The sequence below is a fragment of the Musca domestica genome, unplaced genomic scaffold (genome assembly GCF_030504385.1).
Source record: "Musca domestica strain aabys unplaced genomic scaffold, Musca_domestica.polishedcontigs.V.1.1 37, whole genome shotgun sequence".
NCBI lineage: Eukaryota > Metazoa > Arthropoda > Insecta > Diptera > Muscidae > Musca > Musca domestica.
The window spans coordinates 183,309-195,538 of record NW_026712321.1 but is presented as its reverse complement, the minus strand read 5'-3'; the positions used below and the strand labels follow the sequence as shown (position 1 = coordinate 195,538).

The 12,230-nt window shown below is 38.7% G+C and overlaps 1 protein-coding gene across 4 annotated transcripts in view; it reads left to right on the top strand.

The window, feature by feature from the left end:
- LOC101901508 (uncharacterized) overlaps positions 1-12,230 on the top strand; it is a 138,400-nt gene that overhangs the window by 56,552 nt on the left and 69,618 nt on the right. For all 4 annotated transcript variants that reach the window (XM_059126251.1, XM_005176817.4, XM_059126252.1 and 1 more), the window contains 6 exons: positions 13-306; positions 378-570; positions 643-770; positions 3,066-3,284; positions 3,355-3,496; positions 3,634-3,718. In XM_059126251.1, coding sequence (XP_058982234.1) covers positions 13-306; positions 378-570; positions 643-770; positions 3,066-3,284; positions 3,355-3,496; positions 3,634-3,718 — 1,061 coding nt within the window. The remainder of the gene's footprint in view (positions 1-12; positions 307-377; positions 571-642; positions 771-3,065; positions 3,285-3,354; positions 3,497-3,633; positions 3,719-12,230) is intronic.

Genomic DNA, 12,230 nt, shown 5'->3' with positions numbered 1-12,230 from the left:
TGTTTTTTCCAGCTGCTACATTTGCAAAACCCTCTGCCCCTCAAACAAAATGGAGTGGCTATCAACAAGTGCTGAGCACATGAATTCGCATGCAATGCATTTTCCCTGTCTTAAAGGCACAACGGCGAGCAATTCAAACTCCAACTCCAGCAGTGGACGTGATAGTAATTTGAACACCAGCAGCGGGTCTGCTTTGAACAATGACCCAAATGGAAATCGGGTATTGGCCTGTAAGGATTGTGTCAACAACTTGGCCCGCCAGTGGGAGACAATGGATGCCGAACGGGTGCCATTGGAAAGGCGAAGGTAAGCCCAACTCAATCACAATTATATTTGTTCTAAATTCCACTAATTCCCTCTCTCTCTCTCTCCTGCAGATACATCATTCCATCCCCGGTCATAAATGCCACCTCACCGAATGGCTCGCGTCACGGTGGCTTGAGTATTAATACCCCGCCCTCAACACCCTCAATGTCATCATCGACAGCGGCCACAACTTCCATTTATTGCTTTCTGTGTGGCCTCCATTCGGATTTGACCTTGGCCAGGGTTTTGTATGCCAGCAAGGAGGTTTGTTGTTGTTGCGATAGATTTTTATGAAATTTTGGAATATTAATTTTATGATTTTCTTCTTCCACCTAGGGTTCCCGACCATATTTCCCATTTTTATTGAAACACAATTCCCTACCAAATGCCGAGCAATTGCGACCAGATTATTCAGCCTATGTGTGCACGTTTTGTTATCATTCGTTGTTGAAACAATGGAGAAAGTAAGTATGAGCTACGAGAAAGAGAAGGTCTTCACATAGGAGACCAGAAAATCGATAGCCGGAAAGGTTTCCCTGTGGAAGTCTGATAGGTCTCCTTGTAGAAGACCATAAGGTCTCTCATATGACACTAAAAAGTCTTGGAATAGAAGATCAGAATGTATTCGTACAGGACACCAGAATGTATTCGTACAGGACACCAGAAGGTATTCGTACAGGACACCAGAAAGTCTTCGTATAGGAGACCAGAAGGTCTTGGTGTAGAAGCCCAGAAGGTTTCCGTATAGAAGACAAGAAGGTTTTCATATAGAAGACAAGAAGGTCTTCGTATAGAAGACCAGAAAGTCTTCGTATAGAAGACCAGAAGGTCTTCTTATAGAAGAACAGAAGGTCTTTGTATAGAAAAACAGAAGGTCTTCGTATAGAAGACCAGAAGGTCTACGTATAAGAGAAGGTCTACGTATAGGAGACCAGAAAGTCTTCGTATAGGAGACCAGTAGGTCTTCCCATAGAGGAACAATAGGTCAGAACACCAGAAGGTTTTCGTATAGGAGACCAGAAGGTCTAGGTGTAGAAGCCCAGAAGGTTTCCGTATAGAAGACCAGAAGGTTTCCGTATAGAAGACCAGAAGATTTCCATATAGAAGACCAGAAGGTCTTCGTATAGAGGACCAGAAGGTCTTCGTATAGAGGACCAGAAGGTCTTCGTATAGGAGACCAGAAAGTCTTCGTATAGGAGACCCGTAGGTCTTCCCATAGCGGAACAATAGGTCAGGACACCAGAAGGTCTTCGTATAGAAGACCGGAAGGTCTTCGTATAGCAGACCAGAAGGTCTTCGCATAGAGGACCAGAAGGCCTGCTCATAGAAGACCAAAAGATCTATTCATGGAAGACCAAAAGGTCTTCTCATAGAAGACCAAAAGGTCTTCGCATAGAGAACCAGAAGGCCTGCTCATAGAAGACCAAAAGATCTATTCATGAAGACCAAAAGGTCTTCTCATAGAAGACCAAAAGGTCTTCGCATAGAGAACCAGAAGGCCTGCTCATAGAAGACCAAAAGATCTATTCATGGAAGACCAAAAGGTCTTCTCATAGAAGACCAAAAGGTCTATTCATAGAAAACCGAAAAGTCTTTTCAGAGAAGACCTCAAAAGGTCTTCTCATAGAAGACCTCAAAATGTCTTCTCATAGAAGACCTCAAAAGGTCTTCTCATAGAAGACCTCAAAAGGTCTTCTCATAGAAGACCAAATGGTCTTCTCATAGAAGATCAAAAGGTCTATTCATAGAAAATCGAAAAGTCTTCTCATAGATGACCTCAAAAGATCTTCGTATAGAAGACCTCAAAAGGTCTTCGTATAGCAGACCTCAAAAGGTCTTCGTATAGAAGACCTCAAAAGGTCTTCGTATAGCAGACCTCAAAAGGTCTTCGTATAGAAGACCTCAAAAGGTCTTCGTATAGAAGACCTCAAAAGGTCTTCGTATAGAAGACCTCAAAAGGGCTTCGTATAGAAGACCTCAAAATGTCTTCTCATAGAAGACCTCAAAAGGTCTTCTCATAGAAGACCTCAAAAGGTCTTCTCATAGAAGACCAAATGGTCTTCTCATAGAAGATCAAAAGGTCTATTCATAGAAAATCGAAAAGTCTTCTCATAGATGACCTCAAAAGATCTTCTCATAGATGACCTCAAAAGGTCTTCTCATAGAAGACCGAAAAGTCTTTTCATAGAAGACCTCAAAAGGTCTTCTCATAGAAGACCTCAAAAAGTCTTCTCATAGAAGACCAAAAGGTCTTCTCTTATAGAAGACCAAAAGGTCTTCTGTTATAGAAGACGAAAAGGTCTTCTCTTATAGAAGACCAAAAGGTCTTCTCTTAGAAGACCTCTAAAGGTCTTCTCTTAGATGACCTCTAAAGGTCTTCTCTTAGATGACCTCTAAAGGTCTTCTCTTAGATGACCTCTAAAGGTCTTCTCTTAGAAGACCTCAAAAGGTCGTCTCACGAAAGAAGAGAAATTCTTCCTTTGGTTGGAAGCCAGAAGGTCCTTCTAGGGAAGACCGAAAGGTATCCTCATAGAACACTTGAAGATCTTCGTTTAGAATAGTAGCTTCTATAAGAAACCCCTCTTAGGTTATCTACGGTCTTCGCATTGAAGCGTAGAAGGTCGTCTCATTGAAGACCAGTTGGTTCTCCATAGAGGACCTCAGAATGTCTTTTCATTTAAGGGCAGCAGGTCTTCTCATAAAATTTATATTCCTGTTATATTTTTTAATTAATTCACTTCTTTCCCCCTTTTTTGCAGATATGAATCCCAAAACCCCTCCATAAATCCTGTGGATCGAGAATACAATTGGCATGACTACATTTGCCACCTGTGTAACATAACAACGTATCGCAAGAGGGTACGAGCTTTACCGGTCAATGAATTTCCATTTGTGAGAAATCGAAAAAGTGAAGATGGCCTCTTGCTGGAGAATGGTGAATATGCGGTGGTGTGTTTAGATTGTTATGAGAGTTTGAGGTGAGCCAAACAACTGTTGTTGAAAAAATTACAATTTAAATGAAATTATTTTCTTCTTCTCCTCCCCCAGGCAACAAGCCTCCCAGCATGATCGTTTTGGTGTGCCCATATCGAAGAGGGCCTATAACTGGGTACCACAGCCACCACCCCCGGAAGATAGTCCCGATGCAGCGGTGGCCCGTTTGCCATGCGGTGAACGTTCTGATAGAGTTGTAAGTTTTCTTTTCGAGTGTTTAAGGCATTTTAAGTGGTGTCTTGAACTTTCTTTTTTTTTTTTTTCAAAAAACAATTAACACACATTCTCTAATGTTTTTTTGTTTTGTTTCTTTCCGTTCCTTTTGCGTTTTAGCCAATTAACAATGCCCTCAGACCAGTTGCCTCCAACAAGAAGAGTAGTTCACCCAAACTATATGACAAGTCGTCTTCGCGAGAAGGTAAGTGCAAAAACAAAAACAACAACAGTAATAATTATGTTGCTTCTTAAGACATGGTTAAATATATATACTTTTACAAACAGAAGAGAAAATAAGAAGGGGGAAACATTATATTCAGAATAAAAAAGAAGACTATTTAATAGCCCTCTAAGTAGCAGTATCAAGAAGCTCTTAAAACTACATGCCCAAAGCCTCTAGTCTTCCCCTAAGCAAATGTAGGGGGGGATGAGAAGTGGGGGCCTTAAGTATGGCATTTGAAATAAGAAGAAGAAGAAAACAAAAGAAAAAAAAAACTAAATACCACTTGGCTTCAGCACTTAACATGCGACCATCGAAGCCATTTTGGCCAATTTTGATGTGTTAATGCTATTGATTTGCTTTTCTGCTGTCGGTTCTGCCTGTCGGTACAAATCCTGTCTGTCTGCCTGTCTCGCTGCTGCCTCCCATCCCATTACACCCATCAAATGGGTGGTGAATGGTAATGTGAGAAAACAAAATATAATGCTTACATTACAAAGCTTTCACTTAAATCGGATTATATTGATTACAGCAAATATAATAGGACTAAACAAACAGAAGCTTATGTTGCCACTGCCATTGCTAGTGTTGTTGGGGAAATTGTGATGGCCAGGTGTGACCAGGAAAGAATGAAGAAAAGGGGAGGGGGTATTTACAATATAAGGGTATACAAATATTGATTTGGAGGAAAAAATCTATTTATGTTAACCTAGGCTAGAATCGAAAAGGTTTTTCTCTCTGAAGGAATGAATGGACATTTAAGATTAAATGATATTAGATCTAAAGAGAGGTTTGACATCCATTTCGATGGGATTTGAGAAATCCAGTTTAGTTTTGGGTATTGTAACGGCTTTTCTAAATAATCACATCTTAAAATCCACAAACGATTTGAAGACGTCTATATTAGGTCTTGAAAATATGTTTTTCATATCCATAATTTGGGGGATTTATTTTTTTTTTTTGGCATTCATGATTTCTTAAGGGGAAAATGTAGTAAGGCCTAACAAGGAAAAGAAACATTAAGTTCGGCCTGGCCGAACTTTTAATAAGGAAACATTAGTACCCATTATGGCCCACAAATACCAATTTTTAGACACATTCGTGAAAAAATGTTGCGAAAATCATCCAAATACCGAATAACGGGAGGTACCGCTACATGGGGCTATACCAAAACATCGACCTATACATACAATGTTTCGCCACCGGAGCTAGAACCCATTATGACCAACTAATACCAATTTTTAGACAAATCCGTAAAAAAAATGTGGCAAAAAATCATCAAAATACCGAATATCGGGAGGTACCATTATAAGGGGGGCTATACCAAAGCCTGGACCTATACATTATGACCCACAAACACAAATTTTCCGACAAATCTGTGAAAGATGAGGCAAAAATCATCCAAATACAGAATATCGGGAGGTACCATTATAAGGGGGCTATATCAAAGCCTGGATCTATAAATACAATGTTTCGGCACACGAAATGGGACCCATTATGACCTGCAAATACCAATTTTCCGACAAATCTGTGAAAAAATGTGGCAAAAACCATCAAAATACCGAATATAGTGAGGTACCGTTATATGGGGCTATACAAAAGCATGCAACTATACATGAAATGTTCCTTCTCCGGAGCTAGAACCCATTACGAACCACAAATACCAATTTTCAGAAAAAATCTGTGAAAAATATTGCAAAAATCATCAAAATACCGAATATCGGGAGGTACCGTTTTATAGGGACTCTAACGAAACGTGGACCGACATATCTCATTTTCAATACCAACCATCGTAGACACAATACAAATTGTTCTGCTAAATTTTAAAGCTCTACGTTGAATAATGAGGGCTGTATCGTGATTTCAACAGACAGACGGACATCGTTAAATCAAATTAGAATTTCATGCTGATTATGGGGACTACGACGAATATTTAGGGATGTTACAAACGGAATGACAAAGTTAATATACCCTCCTTTCCAAGGTTCAGGGTATAAAAATTAGATTTCAGAAATTTAGAAATAGGCCTTAAAGGGTCTTAATTTCAGGCCCTAGAATAGGTTTATTATATCCACACTCTGAAGTTTTTGAGCCAATCTTTAACATTCATGATTCCGGGTTTAAGGTGAAGATTTAATGTCAAATATTTGAGGCCATAGAACACATATATTCCGAATTTGAGGGGTTTGAAACCAAATTTTTCACATTCATAATTTCGGTCTAAACGTGAAAATGTAGTAAGGCCTAAAAGTTAGATTTCAGAAATTTAGAAAGAGATATGAGACCTTAATTTAAGACCCTAAAATAGTTTTTTTATATCCAAAATCTGAGGTTTTCGGACCAATCTTTAACAATTAATGTCAAATATTTTAGGCCATAGAACATACATTCCGTATCCAAACTATAAGGGGCCTTTAAAGAGATTGTAAGAGTTTTTTTTGATGCGACATCGATGACTTGAAAATAGGGGACTTGAATTACACTGTGCCACAAAGCTAATTTTTTTATAATTACAGTTCCAAAAAATTCCTCCGCGTGATCATTTGATGCGGATAAAATGTGCATCATCAAAAATAACGGGCTTAGAACTTATTTTTGAACGAAATCCGTTATGAGTCGAAATAGGGGTGGCCGTCCTTTTGTTTGTGTGCCTGTCTGGTTGCTGCGAATGCTAACCCTCGAAATGATTATCCATATTCCATACTTGGAAATATTATTACCAAACTTGAATCGAATTCGGAAATGGACAACACCGGTCCATTCCTTCTGGTACCTCCAAGACAAAAGGTCAAAATTTCCAATGGAAATAATTTACCTTAGAAAAACGAAAGATTTACCCAATTTGATCGCACACTAACGCTCGAAGGGAGTATCCGATTTCGTCTAAACTTGGTACATGGAAATACTACTATGAAATTTTGATCGAGTTCGGTTATGGGCAATACCGGTTCACTCCTTCTGGTGCCTCCCACTCAAATTGTCAAAATGAGAAAGAATCATTTAATTTCGTCTACACTTTGCAAATACTTATATTTCCACCAGTGAAAGGTCAGGCGCGAGAATGGTCAACATCGGTCCAGTCCTTTGGATACCTCCCCCACATAAAGGGTCTAAATTTTTGAATAACCAATGCGTTCATAAAAATCCGAAATAAGCATTCGATTCTATTCAAACTTCATACATCAAAATATGTCTACCAACACAAGATCTGGCGTGAAGATGATATATATGGGACCATTTCTTGTCATACCTCCCCCATAAATGGGTCAAAATTTTGAATACGCAAAACACCCATTAAACGCGAAATAAGCATCTGATTCTGTTCAAACTTTAAACATTCCAATATTATTACCAACACAAGATCTGGTCTAAAGATGGGATGTAGCGGACCACTCCTTCTTCTACCTCCCCCACGAATTGGTCAAAATTGTGGATAACCAAAGCGCCCATAAAATTCGAAATAAGCCTCCGATTCTTTTCAAACTTCAGCTACTCCTATATTTCTACCTTTACAAGATCTGGTGTGAAGATGGAATAAAGCGAACCACTCCTTCTGGTACCTCCCTCACATAGGGGTCAAAATTTCGAATATGCAAAAAGCTCATAACAATGGACATAAGTATCCGATTCTTTTGAAACTTCCCACATCCAAATGTTTCTACCAACATAAGATCTGGTGTGAAGATGGGATGTAGCGGACCACTACTTCTGGTACCTCCCCCAGAAAAGTGTCAACATGTTGAATAACCCAAATGCCCATAAAATCTGTAGCAATCATCCGATTCCATTCAAACCTCACACATCCCAATATTTATACCAACACAAGATCTGATGTAAAGATGGGATGTGGCGGACCACTCCTACTTCTACCTCCCCCACGAATGGGTCAAAATTGTGGATAACCAAAGCGCCCATAAAATCCGAAACAAGCCTCCGATTCTTTTCAAACTTCACACTTTCAAATATTTCTAGCAACACAAGGTGTGATGTTAAGATGGAATATAGAGGACCACTCCTTCTTGTACCTCCCCCACGAATGGGTCAAAATTGTGGATAACCAAAGCCCCAATAAAATCCGAAATAAGCATCCGATTCTTTTCAAACTTCACACTTTCAAATATTTCTACCAACACAAGATTTGATGTGAAGATGGGATGTAGCGGACCACTCCTTCTTGTATCTCCCCCACGAATGGGTTAAAATTGTGGATAACCAAAGCGCCCATAAAATCCGAAATAAGCCTCCGATTCTTTTCAAACTTCACACAATCCAATATTTTTACCAACACAAGATCTGGTGTGAAGATGGAATAAAGCGAACCACTTCTTCGGGTACCTCCCCCACAAATAGGTCAAAATTTTGTATAACCAAAACGTTCAAAAAATCCGAAATAAGCATCCGATTCTTTTCAAACTTCACACTTTTAAATATTTCTACCAACACAAGATCTCGTGTGAAGATGGAATAAAGCGGACCACTCCTTCTGGTACCTTCCCCACATAGGGGTCAAAATTTGTAATAACCAAAGCGCTCATAAAATCCAAAATAAGTCTCCGATTCTTTTCAAACTTCAGCTACTCCCATATTTCTACCTTTACAAGATCTGGTGTGAAGATGGGATGTAGCGGACCACTCCTTCTTGTACCTCCCCTACGAATGGGTCAATGTTTTGAATAACCAAGACGTTCAAAAAATCCGAAATAAGTATCCGATTCTTTTCAAACTTCCCACATCCAAATGTTTCTACCAACATAAGACCTAGGAGATGGGATGTAGCGGACCACTCCTTCTGGTACCTACCACACAAAGGGGTCAAAATGTTGAATAACCCGAACGCTCATAAAATGTAAAATAAGCATCCGATTCTTTTCAAACTTCACACATCCCAATATTTCTACCAAGACAAGATCTAGGGCGGATAGACGATATATCGGACCACTACTTCTAATACCTCCCCCACAAAGGGTCAAATTTTTAAATAACCACAACGTTCATAAAATCCAAAATAAGTATCAGGTTGTTTTCAAAATCCACACATTTCAATATTTGAACAAACATAAGATCTGCTGTGAAGATGGGTTCTAGTGGCTCACTCCTTAAAGCACCTCTCCCACGAAGGGATCAAAAGTTTGATTAATTATAACAAAAGTTCCGCCAAAATTTTCGTTGGTGAATTCTTATTTTGTAGTAGTGAAATAATGTCAATATAGGTCCGAAGAAGAGTCCTTCTATGAAGATATCTCCAGATTTTGCCCTTCTATGAAGATATCTCCAAAATTTAATTAATACAAGGGCCTGAGGCCCATTTTCCAATCGATTTGGCTTTAACGTGGTTTGTTAACAAAAAATCATAAATTTCCTTTAATCCTCTTCAAGTCTTTTAGAAGAGAAAATTCTCATATTTCTCCTCTTGCTTTCTGACTTATTATTAATGACTGTTTTTCGTCTTTTGTTTAATTTTCCTTGTATCTCCTCCCGACCTCCACTTCCTGTGGCACCTTCCTGTGAAGTGGAATTTAATTAAGAGTTTAATCAACACATTTACTTACCGTTAATTATTTGTACAAGCAAGAAAAGACATGGTAACTTCTTTCCTCTCTCGCTCTCGTTCTCTCTTTGTTTTTTGCCTGCCATGAAAATTCCATTTCAGTGTGGCCTTGTCGCCCCACTCCCCGCAACGAGGACCTTTTGTCGGCAGAGGAACACACACACACTCGTGTTTAACACCTTTTAATGTTTCGTGTGAACTGTGTAAATTTACAGCTGTTTGTGTTTTTGTTTGGTGTTCTTGTATCAAATGATTCCTGCTCGAGACGACGACGTTGTTGTTGCTGTTGTTGTCAATACAATTACACTGAATTAACCTGATACAATTTGTAACTATTTATATAAATGTGTGCGTGTCCGCCATGTACTTCTTAAATATATTTACATAATATTTTCCGCTGCCTTCCCACGGAGCAGAGTTAAAATGTTTGGCAACAGAGGGGGGGAGAGAAGCATGTCCTTTTTTTTTCTTCCACACTCAGATAACATAGCGTGATGCTATGCCATCTTCTTGTTTTTTTTTCCTCATTCTTTATTTCCTTTATTAACCAAGACCAAGAAGCAGAGGAAGAAAAAAAAAAGAAGTGGAAATAAATGGTAAAGAGCACAATCGTGTTTGCAACAAATCCTTAATCCCTGACAAAGACGAAACAAACTTTGGAAACGCAACAACATAAAAAGATCATAAAATTCTAAATACTTGAATAAAAAGCAACAACAACAACAACAGCGCCACCACCAACAACAAGAACAGCAACACAGTATCCTTCTTCATTGTGGCAATGTTCATTCATTTAATATTCTCCACTGCCCGGTCCCCCGCAAGAACCCATAATACTAACCAACCACCCTCCTCGCCACCAAACAAAGTTTCCCCCAAAATGCCAGTCAGACATTTGGTGGCATGCCACCCGCTGATGCCACAACGAAAGCCACTGTCGCCGCCAGCCTAGCCACACTTCTCAACCACAATGACACACACACACAGAGTTTTATTTCCAACAAAAGCAACAGCCTTAGTCAGGACTTCACCAACAACAACAACACCAACAACTGTAATATCAAACACATTAACATCAATAATGTAAAGTATTTGGAATTGAATTACTCGGTGTTATCATGTCAACCAAGCATGCCAGAGACAGACAAACACACACTCCCACCCACACTACCCCGCACAGTACTTCAGCTTGCCATGTCCACCTCCAATGGCTCTGGCGAACAAATCCATACAATTCACTTGAGTTTTCTGGCAGGACTTTTTTTCCTTTGGTTACGAGGACACAGAGGGAGGGAGAGAAAAATAAGCAAAAGACAAGGGGAAATGTGAATAGCGAGGCGGGGGACGAGGACTTTGGGGTTGAGCAAAAAAAAAAAAAAGACAGCTTCTCAACCACCATTCAGCAGCAAAGTCATCGCCAGTGTCGTGACTGTCTGTCTGCCTGTCTTCCTCGTCTTCGTCGTCATCATCGTTTCTTAAACGTTTCAATAAAATACAAAAAAACAACAACAAAAACATAAAAGCTCAACTAAAAGACTAATTCCAACTAAATGGTGGTTAGGGGTGCAGAAAGGAACAAAATGAGTAAAAATGGGGGAGGGGAAAGAGGTAAAATATAGAGGACACAGTGGTGGATTCTTTCAAAAATATTTTTTATTATTTTATTTATTTATTAATTTTTTTTTATACCCTCCACCATACTATGGAGGGTATATTAATTTTGTCATTCCGTTTGTAACTCCTCGAAATACTCATGTCAGACCGAACAAAGTATATATATATTCTTGATCAGCGTAAAATTCTAAGACGATTTAGCCATGTCCGTCTGTCTGTCTGTGTGTCTGTCTGTCTGTCCGTCTGTCTGTCTGTTGTAATCACGCTATCTTTCGAACAAATTGAGATAGAAGGCTAAAATTTTGCACACATGTATATTTTGCCAGTAGGCAGGTTAAGTTCGAAAATGGGCCATGTAGGTCCAAGTTATCATATAGCCCCCATATAACGGTACCTCCCGATATTCGGTATTTTGATGATTGAAGTTCGTAATGGATACTACATCCTAAGTCAAAAAATGAGCCATGTAGGTCCACGTCTTCATATAGTCCCCATATAACGGTACCCCCCGAAATTCGGTATTTTGATGATTTTAGCGACACTATTTACCGGGATTGTTTCAAATTTCGCATGTGAAGTTCGTAATGGATACTTTTTTTCTTCAAGTTTCGCATTTAAATATTGTAATAACTTATGACAAAAGTTGCCTATGCAGGTCCACGTCGTCGTATAAGCATTCGGTATTTTTAAGATTTTAACAGAATTTTTAACTGATTTTATTTATTTATTTATTTATTTATTTTTTGTTTTTTGTGGAAATTGCCAAATTTCTACCAAGTGGTGGAGGGTATTAAAAGTTCGGCCCGGCCGAACTTACAGCTTTTTTACTTGTTTTTTTTTTTAATTGGAAATTAGACATTTTGATGGAAATTTGACACTTTGGAGAATAAATTATCTGAAGATGAATTACCCACGATTTTAGGGTCTTAAGGGACCCGAACGAAAATTCGTTTTTTTTTTGAAATTGGAAATTAGACAATTTTATGAAAATTTGACACTTTAGAGAAAAAATTATCTGAATATGAATTATCCACGATTTTAGGGTCTTAAGAGATCCGAACAAAAATTGTTTTTGTTTTTGGAAATTAGACGTTTTGATGGAAATTTGGAGAATAAATTATGTGAAAATGAATTACCCACAATTTTGGGGTCTTAGGGGACCCGAACAAAAATTCCTATAAAATTCACGATTTGAACATCGAAAATTTAAAAAAAAAGCCAAGTTTGGGTTCCTCAAAGTAGACTTTAAAAATTTCTTTAAATATTTCACGCTTGGAGGTCCTAAAATAAGACTTCAAAAATTTCCGTTTGGAGACCCTTGAAGAAGCAACA